The sequence below is a fragment of the Triticum urartu genome, chromosome 6 (assembly GCF_003073215.2).
Source record: "Triticum urartu cultivar G1812 chromosome 6, Tu2.1, whole genome shotgun sequence".
NCBI classification, from domain to species: domain Eukaryota; kingdom Viridiplantae; phylum Streptophyta; class Magnoliopsida; order Poales; family Poaceae; genus Triticum; species Triticum urartu.
In genome coordinates this window covers 5,567,737-5,590,576 of record NC_053027.1, presented here as the reverse complement: position 1 = coordinate 5,590,576, position 22,840 = coordinate 5,567,737, and the positions used below count along the sequence as shown (strand labels likewise).

At 40.8% G+C, this 22,840-nt stretch overlaps 1 protein-coding gene across 1 annotated transcript; it reads right to left on the bottom strand.

Moving 5' to 3' along the window:
* Positions 1 to 2,237: 2,237 nt before the first annotated feature.
* On the bottom strand, positions 2,238 to 8,477 carry LOC125517445 (extra-large guanine nucleotide-binding protein 3). The gene is made up of 9 exons (XM_048682648.1): positions 7,245 to 8,477; positions 7,013 to 7,150; positions 5,124 to 5,228; positions 4,832 to 5,014; positions 4,219 to 4,396; positions 3,897 to 4,141; positions 3,371 to 3,543; positions 3,111 to 3,299; positions 2,238 to 3,013 (listed from the first exon to the last, which is right to left on the bottom strand). The coding sequence occupies exons 1-9, from the start codon at positions 8,244 to 8,246 to the stop codon at positions 2,626 to 2,628; spliced, it is 2,601 nt and encodes an 866-aa protein (XP_048538605.1). The 5' UTR covers positions 8,247 to 8,477; the 3' UTR covers positions 2,238 to 2,625.
* Between the last annotated feature and the right edge of the window lie 14,363 nt (positions 8,478 to 22,840).

Genomic DNA, 22,840 nt, shown 5'->3' with positions numbered 1-22,840 from the left:
CGATAGTTTCATTTCTAATCATATTTTATATTTTGCTTAATATCATCCTCATTCTTGTTACCTATCTACTTGTCTTTTTTTTCAAGTATTCTTTATAGTTGTCTCCTTGATTCAACATCGTCGCCACCTCTCACTCATCATGTCCAACAGTCAGAGGAAGTGTTCCATCTTGCCATTGGTCTTTTAGCTAGAGTTAATATCATGGAACCACGGTAACCGGAGTCAAGGCTATAAAAAGACACAAGTTTCAAAAACACTTCATAATACAAATAAATTATGAAGGCCGGGCAATAGGGATGCAAGGACCAAACGGTGGAGGTAAGATGAGGCATGACAGAAGGGCGGATCGAGACAGGCGCGGGGTTGATCAATACGTTGCCAGACGGATGAAGTCACATGAAGAGACGCACGGCGAGATGTGAGTTTGTTCCTTTTCTCCTCTCTGTATTGATTCTCGCTGATGAATTGCCACAAGGGTACCATCATCTCTTTAAACTTGGTGAGAAATCTCATAAAGGGTGTAAACTTGATATACCAATATGGTCATTAGGCCCAAATCTTTTTAAGGTGAAGATGTGAATTTTTAGCAAGGCGACAAACGAAACAACTCTACTTTGACGTGCACTACTACAAAGTGTTTCAATTAGTGCAATGTGCGGTGGGATGAGGAAGAGTGGGAGAAGGGGCTGTTGTTCCTAGACCTTTTTAATAAATAAAAGTTCAGCGATGATTCTAGACCACCATCAACGAAGGTTAATCGGTGACCAGGCCAAAGGAAAAGGGTCACGGTTATGGTCATATATCCAATGGTTTCAAACCTTCGCTCCACGGGGTTGCGATCCTTATCATTGGGCAAGGTGCCGAACCACATGGCATTTCTGATTGATTGAAGATACAAGAGCAAATCCAAAACAACTAACAACAACACAAGATTGCTATAACAGGATTATGAGCGTTGATATTTGATCCTTTCATCAAAATTCTAATATATTAGTAATATATGGTAACCTCCTCTTTACCTACACAACATTGTTAATATGCAGGCCCGTTTAGCAAGATAGTTCATCCTAAATACTATCTTTCTATATTTATTATACCTAATAATAAAGCGGCTATTGCTTCTGACGGTACGTCACTGAAATTGCCTCCAAAGTTGCAAAATATTACCCAGCGATGTCACTTATAAGTGATAAAAATACGTTTCACATAGGGGAATACACACCTGGGCCGGCCCGTGCAGTAGGAATCTTCTATATCACGCTTTGAAAGGTGGGAGAAGACACAACGTGCCTATTTGGGCCGGCCCATGTCCACGAGTCCTGTCTTTTAAATTTTGTTTTCTTTTTTCATCTTCCTTTTCTCTACTTTAAATAATTTGGAACTTCAAAAATGTTCTGAAAATTTTAAAAACGAGAATTTTTAAATAAAATGTTTCTTGATTCAGAAAATATTCATGATTTTAAAAAAATGTTCTCATATTCAAATAATGTTCGCAATTTTTTACAAAAATATTCGAGAAATCAAAAAATGTTTATGATTTTTTTTAAAAGTTCATGTATTAAAATATGTGAATGAAATTGAACAAAAAATTGCCATTCAAAAAATGTTCATGAATTGGAAAATATCCTAAAAATTCAAAAACTGTTCGTGACTTACAAAAATAGTTTATTGGTTCATAAAATGTTCGCTGATTGAAAAAATGATCATGCATTTCAAAAAATGTTTGTTAAATCAAAAAAATGTTCATGAATTTCAAAAATTGTTCCACCAATTTCCAACAAAATGTTCATCGATTCTACAAATGTTCAACTATTGAAGAAAAATGTTTTAAAAATGTTCACAGTTGTTTTAAAAAATGTTTGCAAATAGTATAAAATGTTAATGAATTCAAAAAATGTCCATGATTTTAGAAAATGTCCAAACATCTGTAAAAATGTTCACGATTTCAGATATGTTCACAAGTTTAAAAAATGTTCATGAGTTATAAAAATTGTTCATGATTTTTTGGAAATGAGAGTGATACTGTATCTCGGGCCGTCAGATATTATGATTTTTTTTCTCCCGTTGTAATGTACTGTAACTGGATATAGAAAGCACATAAAGATATTACTCCCTATGTTGAGAATTAGATGACGCGAGGGAAGGAAAATGAGTGAACAATTCAAGGGCAAAAACCAAGCCAACAAAAGAAAGTGTGATGACAAATGCTTTCCTCACCTGAACAAAAAGAAAACAAATGCCGCAAAGTCTTTTTTTATTGTTTATTATCATCGGAGCAAAGTCTTTGTTTTCTCTGCTTCCCAAAAGGAATACATACTCCCAACAGCAGCAGTCCCAGAACGAAATTAATCAATTTTGGTGCCAACAGGTCAATCTGTGCACTGACTAGAAGAAAACTACTACCACTCACTAAATACACACCAACAGATCAATCATGCTTCATCTCTATCTCAAGAACCAAGACACAGACATGAAAAACATCCCATCCATCAGAAAAAACCTGCAGATTAACTTTTTACAGACCAACAATCAATGAATGATTTTTTTTGTACGGAACCGACTGGCGGAAAAAATGGTGCATCATTAGTAGGAACCGGCCTTCGGCAGGGGCAGGGGGCGACGGTCTCATTCGGCTCGGATGAAGGGGGAGGAGCTCATCTCGGTGGTGCTGTAGAAGGACTCCTCCTGGTAGTAGTTCTCGTCCTTCTCCTCCTCCCACTTGAGCACCTCCCGGATGTACTTGAAGGCCTCGTCCACCGTCTGCCGGTCGCGGCCGCGCGCCTGCCACACGAACAGCTTCCGCCCCGTGTGGTCGTTGTAGGCCTCCTTGAACTTCATCGCCACGTAGTAGTAGGCCTGCTGGGCGAGAGTCTGGTTGTTGCTCTGCGTCCGCACCGGGGAGAAGTCGCTGAACCACTTGCACGCCGTCAGCGGGGCGCGGCTGATCTTCTCCTCGAACAGGTCGTACTTGTTGAGCACCAGCACGAACGGCGTGTCGCAGAAGCACGGTTGCCTGGTCCAGCACAAGTGACAAATGATGATGGCTCGCATTTTCAAAATTTTCATTCTGAAGACCAGATTAGTATAGTCATGGAAAAAGTTTCGCATACCGGATCGTAGCCTCAAATAACTCTTTGCTTTGCATCATCTTGTTCTGAAGATTGCCATTCACAGGGGTTCCCACTAGGTCATAGTCACTGAGCGCGACGCAGAATATCACCATGCGGACATCCTCAAACATTTCCACCCACTTGCAGCCATCATTCATGCCCTTGGCGCTGACTCTGATCAGCTGGAATCTGAGGAGTAACACATATTAGACGTGAGTGCGCACAGTGAGAGGCATGAAGGAGGTTAAGAGATTAATTACTTGGTGAGAGGCTGGGAATGCGCCTCTGGGTTGTCGATGTAAGGTTCGGACATGGGGCTGCGATCATCAAGGGTGAACTCAATGAAAGACAACCCATTCCCCTGGGTTACTCCTTCAGCAAAGATCACATCTTTCTCTGAAGGTTCATACTCATTGCTTGATACCTCAATAGCCTGCGAGAATATGCCACGTATGGACAAATCAGTTGGTGAATAACTTGAAAACAGAAAACAGCACATGATGCAAAACTAGAACATAAAAAGAATGGAAATCTTATATATATGTAGCGGTCCAACATAAATACAAAATCAAGCAATCTGAGACAGAGATTATAAATACTTAGAAGATGGATCTAACAGAAGAATAGACACTGCTGAATATTTCAAATCGGTATCACTGAATATATAAGATTAGCATAAGGGTGAACTCAACGATAATCTAATGAAACTCAGTTAAATGCTATGATTTCATCTTATTATTAAAGGCGAAACTGAAAATAATAAATTTTAAAGCTCTGAATCCATACCCTGCTCAAGAAGTACTCAGCAACATCAGGGAGGAAATGTAACTCATCCTTTCTTTTATATGTTGCTTGTATGGCAGGATCCTTCCACATCTCGTCGACAAATGGAGCATATTCACGTGTTGCGGCAGGGAAGAATGCATCTAGATCGCCCATTGCGATGATATCCAAAAGCCAATCAGAGAATTTCTTCAGCCTTGCATTTATCGAGTATATACACGAATCTGCACCATTAGCTTTATTTTCATCTGCATAGAAGAACAGTTAAGTACAGAGCATATGTGCCTAAGGAAACAAACATGAGTAAATGGCTTGAAAAGGTTACCTTTTTGTGCTGCTTCATCCTCTGGGATTGTTTGATCCAATCTAGACAAAGCCTCTTCCTCGAAACGCTCACGACCTTCCAGCAAAATTCCAAGATACTTGAACATATTGCTTTGGATCATTAATTTGATAGCATCAAGTTCATCTTGGGTGAACCTTGATCCATAGAGGTACTTAGCCTGATACACAGAAGGATAACACATATCAGCATGAAACATGTAAGAACTAGCACAGGTTATAATTTATAACTTGTAAGTCTTTACACAACTGCATTGTAGAGACAACACAACTCCACCAAATGAACCATGACTCATGAAAACTCAGTAAAAAAAACATAATCCTTGTTATTGTGCTATACGAACATCGTAGCCCATCTCTTCAGGTTTGTGCAAGGGATCAGATAATACAGATAATCACTACTGGCTTTCGAAGGGCTGCTATATAATCCTTGTTATTGTGCTATACGAACATCGTAGCCCATCTCTTCAGGTTTGTGCAAGGGATCAGATAATACAGATAATCACTACTGGCTTTCGAAGGGCTGCTACGTCACATAATTACAGTGCCAGACCGGGAGTAATTCTAGGTATAAGTAGTGTGAAATCAGATCAGACCTGCTTAAATATAGTGCTTGTACCAGCACTAGGTGGCCCAAGAAGCAACAGTTTTTGGATTCTTTTCTGATCCAAATAATCAGGTACAGTTCTTGGTACAAAGGGAATTTCGTCCTTGGTTCCATTAGAGTCCCCAGGAGGCACCGGAAGTGAGAACAACGCACATGCAAAACGTGTCAAGGCCTGGTCATAAAAAGAAAAAGGAAAAGATTGTTAGAAATAATCAGACCTAGCTTAAGCTTTCAAGGAAATAACAACAGGCTGGAATTCCTTTTATAACTAAGATACTTACTGACTCCCATATTTTTCCTTTGATGTTGTTCTGTCCTTCTTCCTCATAACGACCATCGTCATAAACCCAGAAATGTGTATCACGTGGACACTGAACATGTGCAACCTGCAAGCATGAAGCGAATGATGTGAGGAAAGAGCTCTTCTAAGGCACATCGCTTGCCTCCCACAGGTACAGGGACTCTTTAAATCATGGGTGTGTATCCAAGATCGCTGAGCTAAAACAGAGCAAAATGTGTAGTGCGGTTACTGGTCCTAGCTACATCAGGGAACTTCCATTCATCAATTAATATTTAATAGAATGCTCTACAGAATGACAAAACCATCGCATTTATGAAAGAAAAAAGTCCTAATTTGTCGTGAACTGGGAGGTCTTAAAACGGATATGGCAGTCATCATGTCACATGACAATTTAATGAAACAAATTGGTTGTTCCTTTTTCTTGTCGGAATTTGGTACTTATATCCTAGTAATGATTGCCTGGATCTTTGACTTTGGGGGCGGTTGCCGTTAAAACAACAGAGTATGTAATTTCAATTTCAGGAAACAAATGGCAAAATATATGGTATTTCAAGCCAACCAATATAATATATTGACATTCAAACTAATGTGCTCGCGTCTCAGGGTATCAAATTGTTTGTACTTTATGTGAAAAAATAGCTATGGTCTCAGGGTATCAAATCACACTGGTGCATACAAAACAATTTACTATTTGTCGTCACTTGCTTCGTTGACTGATCTTGTGACTTCCTTAGTTGTCTACGTTAATGCCTCATTATTAGCTTAAGTAAACGCAGCTATAACGGAAAATAAATGCTATTGTAAAGCATAGATAAGAGTTCAAAGACTAAAGTATAGCTAGGGCAAAAGGGTGCTGAGCTAACACAGAGCATACAGTGCTAGTGTCGGTTCCTGGTTCTAGCTACAGCAGGGAGCTTCCATTCATGAATCAATATTTAACAGAGCGCTCTACAGAACGACAAAACCATTGCATTTATGGGGAAACCCTAATTTGCCGTGAATTAGGAAGTCTTAAAAAGGGATATGGCAGTTGTCCTGTCACATGGATCTCATTATAAGATTTAACGAAACAAACTGGTTGATCCTTTTTCTTGTCGGAATTTGATATATCCTAGTAATGATCGCATGGATCTCATTATTAGACTTGAAGAAATGATGTTTAAGTAAACACAGCTGTAACGGGCAATAAATGCTATTGCGAAGCATAGATAAGAGTTCAGACACTAATTTATCGCTTCTGAATGCAGTGGGTTCTTAGATCCAAATGATGAGAGGGAAGAGCCCTTCGAAGGCACATTGCTTGCCTCTCCAGGTGCAGGGACTCTTTTAAATCATGGCCACGTATCCAAGGGCGCTGAACTAAAACAGAGCATACGGTGCTAGTGCCGGTTACTGGTTCTAGCTATAGCGGGGAACTTCCATTCATGAATAAATATTTAATAGAGCGCTCTACAGAGCGACAAAACCGTTACATTTACGGGGAAAATCCTGATTTGTCGTGAACCGGGAAGTCTTAAAATGGATATGGCATTTATCGTGTCACATGACAGACTGAAAATTTAACGAACAAACTGGTTGTTCCCTTTTCTTGTCGGAATCTGACGTATCCGTAATGATTGCGTGGATCTCATCATTAGCCTTGAAGAAAAAAGGATGCTTAAGTGAACGCGGCTGTAACGGAAAATAAATGCTATTCAAAGCATAGATAAGAGTTGTGCCGCAGCTAAATCCTCGATCGTGATTTCCCAAAAAAGCTCTAGTATATCTATAAGCAACCTAGACGAATAAATAAATAAGTACCTGCCGAATGGTGAGAGAAGATGGATGCTAGCTGGGGTAATTTTTAGAAATGGAAGTATTTTTTTTTACCTTGAGAATTTTGAGCTCACTCTTTGTAATCTCCCTTCCATTTATATAAACCTGGGTGTTGCCGTTGCTGGCCTTGGCGTGAAGCTTGCCGCTGAAATTGAGGTTAGAGCTAACAATCCTGTCTGGCTTTTGTCCATCCTATGATATGGAAAAGGAGGCAAATTATTAGCAATTTAGCACAAAATTCAGCTCAACTTATACATAAGCTGTGCTCCTGATGGTCTCAATTTACCTTTCCCCATAAGCCTGACTCCTTGTCGTACCAGTATCTACCAGGCTTGAGCTTCTGAGGTGGCCGCGAGCAACTAAGCAAGTCGGTCAGCTCCTCCGGCCTCAACGGGCAGCCGTTCACGATAAGTTGCTCGGGCCGAAGCTGGTTCGCTTGGCACTCCTTCTCAGCTTTCAAAATCTGCCTTACTTCCAACGGGCTGAGCAAGCGCGCGAGTGTCCTCGAGCTCTTCCCGAGCTTCGACCTCTTCGACTCGTCGATCGGCCCCCCAATGCAGCTGACGCACTTGCGCCCTTCGGGCATCGACCCCATCATCCTCAGCACGCAGTAGCCGCAGTATCTCGCATCGCAGACGATGCAAGCCTCCTTGCTCTCCCATTTCCTCTTCCCACACCGGTTGCACGCCATCCTCCTCCGACGCCGCCTCTTCTCCTGCTTGGTGACCGCCACATACTGCTCCGACATGTCGTCGCCGCTCTCGCCGTACTTGCTGTCCGGCGTGAACCCGAAGGTCACCACGGGCGCCCTCCTCCCGTCCCGGCTCCCCGGCCCCGGCGAGCTCTGCGCCGACCCGTGCGACCGCGACCGGGAGTCGTCGTCCTCGTCGTCGAACTCCTCGTTCTGCAGCACCGAGTTGACCGACCCCGAGCTGCCGCCCCCGCCGTCGCCGTCGCCGCCCTGCCTGGCGGCCGCCGCAGGCTCCGCGCACCGGGCGATCCGGGACACCGGGAGCCGGATCGGCTCCACCACGGGCGCCACGGGCAGCCCTCGTCCGCCGACCCCGAGGCCCTGGGGGGCCGACGCCGCCTCCGCCGTGGGGATCTCGGCGGGGATCTCCACCGGGTCCACCCTGGGGAGGTCGTAGGGCACAGGCGGGCCGTCGTAGACGAGCGCGATGGAGTAGTCGAGGTTGGGCGCCTCCTCCGGGACGGGGGCGCCGGGGGGAAGGATCCGCCGCATCATCTCCTGCCAGCTGCCGCCGTCCGCCGCCTCCGCCTCCGCCATGGCGCGGCGGATCTGGACGGCGCCGGAGCGCTAAAAGCTCGCGCCTTTACCCGTCAAAACCCAATGCTTGAGACGGGTCGCCGGCGGCGGCGGCGACGCTGGGCTGGGCCACGCCACGGCGCGGCGGAGGGGGAGGGATTGGGTAGGGGAAGTGGTGGCGAGAGGAAGAGGAAAGGTGGAGGAGGAGTTGCTGCCGCTGCTGCGCTGTGGAGTGGAGGAATCGATTTTTTTGGCAACTTGGTAGAGTACATAGTACTACTACTTCTGAATGTGATTATGTGAATAACCCCACAACTGAAAAATGGATCTAAATATGAGGTCAGCTTCAGTTTCAGGTATATACTTTTTTTTAGAAAAGTTTCAGGTGTATACTGAGAATGTCAAAAAAAAATATCTTACATTATGACACAGAGGGAGTAGTTTTTATTTTTAATTGATTAACTGAAATGATAAGGTTTTCTCAATCCAACCACCTCACCCAAAAAATGGCGTTGTCACCGTTGTCGACAACCACCTTAATAGTTGAATTGAATTTGATCGTATCATCAGCGTCAGCAGAACGTAAAGTGGCGCGAGGGGACGTCCGGGGTGGTGCAAGCGATCCATACTCTTCGTTTTTTTCATGGCCGAGCTCATGACTTCAAAAGACGTGTGAGCCCGAGGCCACCCTTGACCTTGGGGCTGCAAACCATGTCTCGTTTAAACAAGACTGGCAAATGGGTTTTCTCTAGATCTTCATCTGGAGCAGTGGTTCTTTCGGCTTTTGATGTTGGATTTAGAAGGGATTGTTTGCGTCGTCTTGGGTCCTTCAAATATTGGGTGGTCGTTTTGTGTTCGTGTGGATATAATGAACATCTTCTTCATGCTCTTTTGCGATGGTGGTGTTATGGATATCCAACGACATCGATGGAAGGTCGACCTTTGGAGATCATGATGATGTTTCCCTGGCCATTTTTGCGTCAAAGGTGAGGTTGCCATGGTTTCGCTCTATGACGGTTCATACTTCCTCGGAATCGCATTAGTGTTTTCTGCGCCCTGTTGGATGTTTTTATTAAGGGGGTGTTTCAGCTCACGGTTTTTCGATATACGTTGGGCTTCGATAATGACAACTTCTTTTTTGAATTGTTGGTCCAACTTGATCTTAGCACGACAAACTTCTCGGCTGTGAGGTACGATGTCTGATGGTGGGGCAGCGGCATCGGTGACGCGTCTTCTGCTCACACCCCTAAATAAAAAAATATTGAAGCAAGTGTAATCCATTGTACCCTTCATCCTTCACTGGAGAAAGTGAAGCACGTGTGATCCGCCTCTGCTTCAATATTTCCCTGTTCGCAACAAGGAAACCCGTGCAGGATAATCATTTGAATTTTGCAACATCTATGCGCCAAACTTTGTGTTTTGTGGATAAGGTAATATGCTTCTATTCCTGTGGTTGAAATGCTCTACGACGTGAATGTGCTTTATTTTTGTACTGTTAATTTTTCGAGACAGTGAAACCGTGTTTGTATGGAAAGAAGAGTATGTTTCAACGGTGGTTGAAATTTACTCATGGTTTGACATAATGTCATACGCAGGGGTAGACACATAGGATGGAGGCGAGCAGGGGCAAGCCCCCTCCCCCCAATTAAATTTCCCCTATGCATAATACACGTATCGGCAGGGTGTGCGCGTACATGGAGTATAGCGTATCGATTAATCATCGGCTTATTATCTCTCACCAAGGCACGACCCATAAAGCCTTTGTCATACAAAGGCAAATACAAGGGACCAACTAATCGAGGGGTACCCGGTGGATGGGCCTTGTTTTTTTTTTCTTCCGGGATTTTGGATTTTTGTTTTTCCTAGGTTTTCTTGGTTTTTTATTGTTTTGTTTTTCTCACATGAAGCATAGTGATGAAGCACAACTAGAAAATTCCCCTTTTTTGTTTTCACTTTCCCTTTTTTTTTATTTTGGAAAAACAGTTGATCCAAACTCATTAACATGGGATTTAGTTGAAAGCACCCTTTCACGCCACACTAAAGAAAAAGGGTGGAAATCTCAAAAAAGAAAAGGGTGGAGATCAACATTAAAAAAGCCCAAATATGATACTAGAAGGCACCAACAGTGACCGTAGTCATGGCAAAGATTGCGCAAGAGAGACCCGATCCATGACCCAAATGAAAACGACCGGCAGCGAGAAACCATACTCGTGTCACCGGGCTGACCATACGACGTGTTTTTTCCATTCCATGACGTAGCATGCCCAAACTTTTCGAGATAAAACTTTGATCATAAATTGATGAACCAATAAGGGCCTATTTGATTCATAGGATTGCAAAAACACAGGCATAGGGAAAACGTAGGATTAGAATGACATGTCCATTGGATCTCTATAGGATTTGAGTTTGTTTAATTGTGTCACGGGAAAAACAAAGGATTTTTTTCAAGAGGTTGGAGTGGATGTTGGAATTCCTGTAAAATGTAGTACAAATGAATTCTTAGGAAAAAATCCTACAAAATTCAATCCTACGAATCAAACAACCAATGTAGGAAAAATTCCTAAGGATTCTAATTCTTTAAAATCCTGTGAAAATCCTTTAAATTAAAGAAACCCTAATACATAAACCATCTTGCTGGAAAATTATACCTCTAAAAACGTCTTTCGAGCGCGAATTCGAAGGTATCTCTCATGCCTCTCCTATAGCCAGCCGTCTATGTTGATTAAATTTACAGTTAAAGCTAAATCTTAAAAAGAACAGACGTAGTAATAGTACGTGGTTGTGGAACGAAGACTTGATCGCTTCTTTTTTGTGTGGTGTGGGACCACGAGCTGCTAACTTTGTCATCATCGCCGTTTTTACATCTCTCGCGTACAGCTGGTAGTAGCACGTGTAGTATACGTGTAGTACGAGGTCGGGAGGGTGTACGAGTAAAGTTACATTTACTGCTACTGCTAGCCATAGCTGAGGACAGCATCGCCGTACCGGGCCACCCACCGACCGACCGACCGACCGACGCCGCCTAGTTATGGCCTTTGGATCGGTGTCGCAGCAGCAGACAGGCAGACGATGCTCCATCCACCCGCGCGCCCGTATTTCCTCCGTTTTTATTTACTTCACGCTTTAACTTTGATCAAAATCAAGCTTCGTAAACTTTGACAAAGTTTATAGACAATAATTTTAATATATACAATAAAAAAATCAATATCATTAGATTCATCATTATTATTATTTTAAAATTTTCACCAGGGGAGGAGGGGGCCCCTCAACCACTTGAATATATTCCATCGAATTTGCCTGGAAGCCTCACAGCTCCATACAAAATAGGTTCAAGTGAACTAGAATACACCGGAGAACAAAAGGAGACACAACAGAAATACACACACGCGCACGTACGCACGCACACATCCAACCGAACCTTCGGAAGACCCGCCGAGGAAAGGGCACAGAAGAAAGCCTTTCAATGATCCGAAGCTGGACACACCAACACCACCGACCGCCATTTCAGATATCATCAGCACAACCATCAAGGAGGAGGACCTCAACTTACACCTTCATCTGACCAAGCAAGGAGAGAGCCTTGAACGTTGGCCGTCTGGTCGCCACCCAACAGCCCCCCGCAGAGGTAGAGGTGCCATATATATGGGAACGAGATGATCCATTGAGTAGGATAACGACCTCGCTAACCCGGCTTTGGATGAAAATCAGACCCATTCCGGCGCATGGCTGAGCCACGATCTCGCAGAGCACCAACTCCTCACCAACAAAGCACACACCACCGTCAACCCCAAACTGGACGCACCACCACCACCATCGAACCCACAACGAGCAACCTCCACATAGCCGAACCGAGCCGAACCTAGATGATGCCTTCAAGAAGGGATGCGACACAAAATGCGCCGCCATCACCCGTTTCAGGAGAACCTGGAACATGGGTTTCCCCAGCTTTTCAGAGGGGCACTCACCATGACAGCGCCGCCTCCACGGAGGTTCACGGCGCCCGCAGGCGTCGCCGTCGCCGGCTCCGGCAGGAGCAGAGCTTTCGCCCAAGTGAGCATACCACATTCTAGAAGCATCGACAGGTCGTGGAGCACTGCCTCCTGCACATTTCCACAGAGAAGGGACACTGCAGCCCCGCCGCCACACATGACCGGATCCGGTCAGCACATGTCAGATCCGGCAGGATCCAACATGCCCCGCCCGCTCCCCGTCGGATCGAAGCCAATCCGAGGCCGGCAGGCACGCCGCCCCCACCAGAAGGCAAGGGGCGAGCACCACCACCCCACGCCTCACAGAGCACCTCCGCCGGACCCCCCAAGTCGAATCCAGCAGCCATCACCGACGCCCCCGAAGCCAACCGGGCGCCAACGCAACGGGGAGTCGCCAGTTCGAGGGAGGCCAGCGGGAGGGAGCCGCAAGCGCACCCACCCCCATCGTCCCCAGCCACCGCTCGAAGAAGTGACGCGCGCCGGAGTCACGCCGCGCCGCCCACCACCACACAGAGCTCCCCCGGCTCGTGGGTGCTCTGCGCGAAGAACGACGCCCCGCCGCCGCCAGACCTGAGCGGGCTTTGCCCGACAGGAGCTTTTGGCGGCGGCGGGAGGGAGAGAGAGTAGCGGGAGGGGGGTTCGGCCGGGGGGAGGGGTCGCCGCCCGAGCCGCCCATTAGATTCATTATTGAATGTACTTTCACATCATATATATTTGTTACCGTAAAGGGTTATATGTTTCCCTATAAACTTGATCGAATTACGAAATTTGACTTCAATCAAAACCAATATGCAGAGTAAATAGAAAACGAAAAGATTAATATGGTGTTTGGTCTGCTGCGCGGCACACTCGGCAGGTGGCAGCGGTAAGGCTGGTCACAATGGGCAAGAACATAAGCTAGTAACTTACACACTTCCCTAGACTATGTTACTACCTCCATAGTGGGTAGGAACATCTATGTAGTGTCATGCAACAATGTATTTATTAGGTTATAGACTCATTGTTTCTTGGAGTGTGTGATGTTCCGGTAACTTAGCTAGTTACCACAAGCACCTCTCTCTTCATTAAATATGTGCCACATAAGCAACATTGTATTGGAGTGTGTGATGTTACTCCTAAGTTCCTCCCCATTGTGACCAGCCTAAATAAACAAGGTAAAAACTCTCAACTCTAAACTGTAGTAGTAAGGCTGGTCATAGTGGGGAGTAACTTAGACTAGTGTCATATGCATGACACTAGTCTAAGTTACTACCCCCATAGTGCAAAGTATCTTAATAGTAGTGTCATAGTTTGTTTCATTTATTGCCTTATAAACTCATTTTACTTCGGAAAGCGCTATGTTACAGTAACATATTATGTTACTCCAAGCACCTCTCTCCTTATTAAATACTTGCCACATAAGCAAAATTGTTTTGGAATGTGTTAAGTTACTACCTAAGTTATCCCACTATGGCTAGCCTAATGACTTAGCACAACTGATTAATTCATTAATGGACTAGCCACGCCGGAGGGAAAAAAAAGTGCTGTTGGCGTCAACTGGTTATTACTCGTTCTGCAAACCGGCGGTTGCAGCGGCTTTAGCTGGGCTCGCGTATTGAAAAAGTTTAGCTGGGCTCGGACCATTGTGGTACCCCCCCCGCCACAAGACCTTGATGCACTAGTTTCATCACTTTTATTTCCTTATCCTATTTTCGTTCCTTTTTTCTATTTTTGTTTAACATTTTTTTCATTTTTCGTTTTTCTTTTTATATTTTATTTTTCCTTCTTCCTCGTTTGATGTTTTTGTTCAAATCCATCCACATTTTTTAAAACTGATGAACTTTTTCCTAATTCAATGAACTCTTTTTAAAATTTGAAAAACTGTTTATTTTTCAAATTTGATGAACTTTTTATAAAATTCGATGAACTTTTTCAAGATTGATGAATTGTACCTTAAAATTTGTGAACGTTTTTCAATATCAATGAACTATTTTCAAACTCGATGAACCTTTTGACAAAATCGATGAACTTTTTTCGAAAATGATGAACTTTTAAACTTCTTCATAGAGTTTTTCCAAAATCGGTGAACTATTTCTCTAAATGGATGAACTCTTTTTAAGTTTGTGAACATTTTCTCAAAATCAATGAACGATTTTAAATTCACGTTTTTTTATAAAAAATCTGAATGATAAATAAATAGCACGGCTACACTAGTTCGTGTACAGTTAGCGCTATTAAAATCGCAATGATCCTATTGCTATGGTGGTCAGCTAAACTTGAACAAGGCTTGACCAATTTTGACATGCGAGTTCGAACAGGAGCTCCCGGCCGTTACCCCGTCGGCTGAATTCTCAAGAAAAAACATTTGGCTGAGCCCACACGGCGCTAGGACTATATCTCGCCTAACGCGAGTCCTAACCTAAGCTGGTATTATCTGATGGTTATCCCCTTCTTTAGTTTACCGGGCCGGCCCATGTTGCTGTTTTTTTTCTCTGCTCGCTGGTGTGTGTACGTTCGTTCGGCTTTCATTCGATCGCTCTAAAGTTTTTTTTTCCGGTGGAGTCAGTTCGTTTTTCTTTCTTACTAGTCAGTGTGTACGTGCAATGCACGTTAATTTGAAAAGTATATTAAGTGCATGCGGATATTAAGTAGGATATTATTTGCGTGTTATTATGTGATTAACACTATTTTTGTCATGAAATTAACTGCATGCTAAACGTGTTGAACGCTCGACATTGAAGTAGTCTAGGTCGTTGGATTGAGATGATTTGATGGCCGAGATTAATTGGATCTGTCCCTTTGGGTCTTTTTATATTGGTATAGATATAGATTATCTTTTTATACTAATATTGTTTAACAAATTTCAAACTTGATTAACATTTTTTGGAAATATATTGTTTGATGGCTACTTTTTTCCACGCACATTGTACATTTTTTGTATACATCTAAAACATTTTCTTTGTACAAGTTTAATGTTTTTAAATGAGTGACAAATATTTTTTCAAATATATGTTTTGATGCCTAATTTTTGTATGTGTATTGTAAATTTTCTGTATACATAATGGACATTTTTAATGTATTTTTAACATTTTCCAGACATGATTTTTTTAAATATATCTTTTGATGCCTACTTTTTTCCATGCACATCGTACATTCTTCGCATACATCTGAAAAACTCTTTTTATACATGTTTAATATTTTAAAATACATTAATAGTTTTTTGAAATATATGCTTTGATGCCTAATTTTTGTATTTGCATTTTACATTTCTTTATACATAATGGGAATTTTTTATAAATGTTTTTGAAAAATTAAAATACAGGACTAATTTTTCTTCAAATATATAGGTTTTGAGTCTGTTTTTTTATATGCATTGCACATTTTTTATATACATAATGAGCATTTTTATGAGTGTTTAACATTTTACAATTACTCTAGTACATGATTTATATGTAAAAAATACATTTTTCTATGTCTACTTTTTACATGCACGTTGTACATTTTCCATATACATTTGAAACATTATTTTTATACATGTTCAGTATTCTTAAAATACACAGTTAATATTTAAGACTGAGCAAACATGTTTGGAGTGAAGTAATTGTTATGAAATATGTATTCGATGCCATGCTGCCGTGTTCGAGGCAAGATGCCTCACATGTCTACACACATGAAGTAGTTGTGGCCCGCTTGGCCCATTGAGAAAGGGGTGTGCATGCGAGATAGAGGCGTGCCCCACGCACGGTGCTCGTGATCAAAACCAAATCTCCTCTCCCTGCTGAATAATTTTATTATCCAAAACATGACAATTAATTCTCAAAAAATTCCTCCACCGCACCTCACTATTTGCTTGAATCAAGACACTTGTAATTGGAGCACGGGCCAAGGACAACTAGTTGCTATACATATGCTTGTACAAAGCGATCCTAGCGTCCTGACTCTCATGAATGGCCGTGCATACAATTGTGAGGATGGAGACGGTTGGAAGCAGCAACAATGAGAGGAACGACGGTGGATTGTGCATAAGGAGGCAGAACAAATGCAATTTGATTAGGTGGTATAGAGTTGTCTATGTGTCACCTATCGTATCCTCTATAACACTAAGCTCCTTAGTTTTAAAGAGTCCACATCCAACTGAGGTCTCCAATTAGAATTGAGTTACCACATTTTGACCGGGTCAACAATTTCTCTAAGCTGCTCTCATTCAATTTTTTATATTATTCAATATGCTTTCTAATTTTGAAGGCCTCACACTTTAATTGAGATATTCAATTTAGAATCGGGTCAGCAGATTTTGAACGGGTCAACACTTTCTCAATCTCTTCCATTCAATTTTTTTAATTCACTTTGTTCCTAAAATTTGAAAGTCTTTCATTCAATTGAGTTATCCAATTTTGGATTTGGTTTACAATTTTGATCAGTTCAACGATTTTTCAAATCAATCGGCAACAACCGGCCTATAAAAACATTATCAATTCCGCGCACCCTCCCACCACCTGGAAAAAAGAAGCGCCACCATGTGACATTGTAACAATAATATAGTACTACATGTGACCATCGCCACAAAAATCCCCCCCCCACACACACACACACACACACACACACACACACATATATATATATATATATATATATATATATATATATAGCGGATAACACAAAATCATAGCATGAAAGGCCCACCAAATAACCGCATTATAAATAAAAATAAAACACACTCTATCATCTCCCCACCCGCCAAACTAAATATTCCGCCAGCCAAAAATATAAAGGGGTATTGGATTTGTTGAAATTCAAATTTCTTTGAATTCCACCAAGTTCAGAGCAAAAATATCGGCATCCACAATATTAAAAAATGAAAATTCATTTCATGATGAATTTAAAATTTTGATTTGATATTATGGATTATGATATATTTCTCTGTAAATTTGATCAAACATAAAAGGTTTAACTTTTCAAAAAAGTAACATCTTATATTTTAAAACGGAGTGATTATTTTTTGAACAAACCCGACAACACCAATGACGCAGCAAAGCGCGTCCGACCCTTCTAGTATGGGACTAAATCCCATCTATAATTCAACAATCCATCATGTTATGAAACCTCACGTAAATCCCATCTATTTTGTGAGATGGTGCACAAAGAACTATAGAAATTTCACATGAAGTTGGAGTGGATGAATGTTTAACTAGTACAATCCACATAGGAACAATCATAATGATTTAAAATAAGTATTCTCTGAATTGAAAAGGCCTTTAAGGGCATACTGTTATGGTTATAATCTACTATCTCTGTAAATAGTGACCTAAAACGTCTTATATTTTTTGCAAAGGGAGTTATATTTGTCTCTGTGCATGCACACACACAACACACACATTGGTCATGGAAGCTCTGATGTTTTGCGCTGCCATTGGTGGTTTAGGCGAGATAAGGATGCTTACATCGCCCTGAGCAGAGCGGTCGGGGGTTGTCTCACAAACTAAACCAAATCTTCTCTCGCTGTCAAATAATCTGTTGGCCAAAACATTAAGTGTTGCTGTCAGATAACCGAGTTGTTGGTCTGCTTGCACCACCAGTCCACCGCACCTCACTTCTAGCTTGAACTAAGCCTGACAGTCGTGGAGGAAGGATTTACACTTTGCATTGCACGCAACTCAACAAGCCGATCACTAGCACAGAAAAATCTTCTTGCAGTGTTCGAAAATCATTGTTAGTGGCGCACAATCCGCACGCCACTAGTAGCACACTGCTAATAAGGTGTTACTAGTCGCGTGGCCATCCGACGCAACTAATAGCACACACATTAGTGGGATTGGTGTTGCATATCCTTGAAATATGTTTTTCATAATAATTTTTATCATATGCATCTAGTTCACCGTGATCGAAATTATATCTATAACTTTTGGCCTCGTGATGGAGAAAGTATAACTCAAACTTGGGGGAGACTTAAGAAATTAATGCTCAAATGCCCCAATCACGAGTTTTCTAAAGATATTACTGTTCATAATTTTTATGCGAGACTTCCTCTGCAGGACAAAGAAATGCTTGATTCTTCTTCTACTGATTCTTTTACAATTAAACAAATTGTTTATAAATGGGATATTATTAAAATAATTAAACGTAATGCTAAAGATCAGGAGATTAGCAAAGGTATGAAATCTGGTATAAATCTTGAATATGACTGTGTTAAGTCTTTCATTGAAACTGATGTTTTTCAAGAACTTTGTGCAAAATATGGAATTGATTCTGAGATAATTGTTAATTTCTGTAAAGTTTTGCTACTCATGTTGATCTCCCTAAGAGGAAATGGTTTAAGTATCAGGAACCCACTAAAGATGTTTGTAAGGAACCTATCATTGCTCGTAATAAAATACAAGCTTATATTGTTAAACCTATTGTGCCTACTGCTTATATTAAAAAGCCACTCTTTACTATTATGATTAAGAACGAATTAAAGTTCAATCTTAGATAGCCATGGTCAAAGATCTTGTGAATGAAAATGTAGATGGACATATTATTCAATTGTGTGAGCAAGCTTCTAACATTGATTGAGATAATGTATCTGCTAGAGTTGTTGGCATGTTTGTTGTTTCAGTTAAGATTGATGATCACTGCTATCATGATGTGACATGAGTGCTAGTATAAGTGTCATTCTTTTTCTCTCTATCAAAAAGTTAGCATAATATTTCACCTATTGAGATAGAAGAAATTAATGTTACTATTAAGCTTGTAGGGATACTATTATTATATGCATTGTCAATTTTCTGTATACATAATGAACATCTTTTCATAAATGTGTAACATTTTGCAAAGCCATGACTAATTTTAATAAATAATACATTTTCTATGTCTACTCTTTTTCATGCACGTCGTACATTTTCTGTTTACAACTGAAAAATTATTTTTATGCATGTTCAACATTCTTAAAATACACGATTACTTTTTTTTAAATATTTTTTTGATGACTAAATTTTTTTTTACATCTTAAACATTTATTTATGTATATTTAACTTTTTCAAATACAAGAATAACATTATTTCTAAAAAGAATTGAATTTTTTTAATACATGTTATTTTTTTAAATACGTGTCAAAACATTTTTTTAACACTGCACAAACATGTTTTCAAAATCTAAGTAATTCTTTATGAAATATATGTATTTTAGAATTATTTGAAAATACATCAAAACATAAGAAGGGGGGTAAGCCGCTTGCTTGTGGGAGAATTCGATGCCATGCTACAGTGGTCGAGGGCGGCCGCTGCAGCCACTATGATAAATGTGTGTGCTTTGTCGAATGAGTATTTCAACGTTACGTGAGGCAATATGCCTCACAGGCCTACACACCCGAAGTAGTTGTGGCCCGCTTGGCCCATGTAGAAAGAGGTGTGCGGGCGAGTATATATGCGTGCCCCACACACGGTGCTCGTGAGCAAAACCAAATCGCTTCTCACTGTTGAATAATTTGTTATCCAAAACATGAAAATTAATTCTCAAAAAGAAAAAAAAAATCCACCACTGCACCTCACTATTCGCTTGAATTAAGCCTGATGCTTGTAACTGGAGCACGGCCCAACGGCAGCTAGCTGCTATACAAAGTGCTCCTGACGTCCTGGCTCTCACGAACTGTTGTGCATATGGTCGTGAGGATGGAGACGGTTGGAAGCAGCAACAACGAGGGACGATGGTGGATTGTGCGCAAGGAGGCACAACAGATGCAATTTGATTAGGTGGTCTAAAGTTGTCTACGCCTCAATTGTTGTTATATGGGACTGAATCCCATCTATAATTCAAAAATCCATCATATTAAACCTCGCATGGATCTTTGAGATTTTTCAGAAACTATTTGTCAGATGATGCACAGAGAAACTATAGAAATATTCACATGAAGTTGGAGTGGACTAATTTTTAACTAGTACAAATAAATTTTAAGAAGAAATTTCTATGAATTGTAATACTACAAATTAAACAATCCATGTAGGAATAGTTATAATGATTTAAATTAAGAATTCTTTGACTCAAAGAGGCCATTAAGTACTAAATTTGTAAATAGTGACCTAAAACGCGAATATCCAATTCTGTGCCTAGGTCTAGATGAACCTGGTGAGAGAACAGTAGCGCAATAAAAAATAGAAAACAAAATTGAAATAACTCAATTTTTTTTAATTGAAGATGTTCGAGTGCGTGATGTGCGTGCAAATTTTCATCCCATTTGAACATCTGTGGAGCTCGTGGCAAAAAAGAGAAAACAGGCCAGTGCATGAACAGTAACTTTGCTCAGAGAGCCGAATTTTATCTTTTTTGTCGTGTGCTCCTCGAATATCGAAACTCCACCAAAATTTGCACAAAGATCACACACACAGGCATCTTGCTTGCAAAAAAAGAGATTTTTTTGAATTTATTTTCTATTTTTGGCGATTGATTTTGCCCGTGCTCATCTGAGCGCTCCGGCGCTCAAACGCGGCTCTCCCTAAAACACCCTATATTTATTTAAAGAGGGAGTATGCTTACACGCCGTCCAGAGTAGAGCGTCGAGGGTTCTCTCACAAAGTAAACCAGATCGTCTGTCTCTATCAAATAATCTGTTGCCCAAAACTTGAATTGTTGCTGTCCAATAAACTGAGTTGTTGGTCTGCTTGCACCACCGTACCTCACTGCTTGCTTGAACTAAGCCTAACAGTCGTGGAGGAAGGATTTACACTTTACATTGCAAACAGCTGAACCTACCGATCACTAGCAAAGAAAAATCTTCTAGCGTCGTTCGAAAATCATCGTTAGTGACGCAAAATCCGCACATCACCAGTACCACACCACTAATTAATAAGGTGTTACTAGTCGTGTGGACGTCCGATGCTACTAATAGCACACACATTAGTGGCGTTGGTGTTGCACGTCACTGGTTCTGTTCTTACCGGTGGCGTGGCCATCGAAAGCCTCAGGTATTTTCCGTATTAGTGCTGTTTGCTCGTAATCGTTCGTTGGTAGGAATTTATATATTAGTGGCATTTTGTGATACTCGAACAACACCAGTAAGCGTTGAAAGTTTCTCTTTTAAAAACTGCCGCTGAGGTACCACTTTGTCTAGTTAATCCACCAATTACTAATTCCTATTATGAGTACCTCAGGCAAAAAAATGCTGCCTGGCAGGATTTTTTAGTTCTAAATAGTAATATCATATACGGAAATTGCTAGTGGAGCTTGAGCTCATGGAGCCCTTAATTTGACATTTTCAAAATTCAAAATTTTAAGTTTCAAAAATTCAAAACACACACACACACATATACATATGGATGTATACTACTTGTCTACAAAGTTTCATGGTGAAATGATTTTTTCAGGAGCTACCAAAAAATGACAAAACCACGTATTTCTAGCACATGTATTATTCACTATAAAAGTACATGATCTTTTTGTACAGCCCACATCAGAATATATTTCGCAGTCAAATTTCGCACAATTGTAGTATACATCTATATGTACCAGTGTATTTATTTTTAGATTTTTTTTAAGACTTAAAAAGTTGATTTTTTTAAATTTGTGCTCCATGCAGGCCTAGAGCAAAAAAATCCACTCTCTGTTGCATAGGCTATATTCTCTATAACACTATGCTCCCTAGTTTTAAAGAGCCCACATTAAATTGAGGTCTCCAATTGAAATTGGTTCATCTAATTTTGACCGGGGCAACAATTTCTCAAAGCTCTCTCATTCAATTCTTTATAATATACACTATACATCCTAATTTTTTAAGGTCTCACAATTAATTTAGGTCCTCAATTTACACATGGGTCACCTGATTTTGACCAGGTAAAAAATTTCTCAACAAGCTCTTTCATTCAAGTCTTTTAATTTTCTGTGTTCCTTAATTTGATGCTCTTTCATTCAATTGAGGTATTCAATTTTGAATTTGGTATACGATTTTGACGGGGCTAACGATTTTCTAAATCAATCAAGATCAACTGGCCTATAAAAAAATATCAATCACACACACCCTTCCACCACCTAGAAAAAAGAAACGCCACCATGTGATTCTATGGCATCAATATAGTACATGCAACCATCCACGCCAAAATTTTCCTACATCAATATACGTTGGTTAGCGGATAACACAGAATCACAACACGAAAGACCGATCAAATCACTGTATTACAAATAAAAATAAAACACACTCCCTCATCTCCCCCACCCACTAAACTAAATATTTCATCGGTTACAAAATATAAGGGGTATTATTTTTTTGGAAGTGAAATTTCTTTAATTTTGACCAATTTTAGAGCAAAAAAATATCGACACACACAATAAAAAACAAAAAAAGTATGAAATTCATTTCATGATGAATCTAATCATACCGATTTGATATTATGGATTTTGATATATTTCTCTACAAATTTGATCAAACTTAAAAGGTTTGACTTTTCAGAAAAGTAGTACACCTTATATTTTGAAATGGGGTGGGTATTTCTTTTAAGAAACCGAACAACACCAATGGCGCAACAAAGCACGCCCCAACCCTTCTAGTATATATAGTACCATATAGCACAGTTAAGCACCACACTTAAGTGTAACGACACACTTAAGTTCAACAACACTTAAACATAATAGTAATATACCATATAAAATATTCAATGTAGTACTAATAGGACGAAGCTAGCA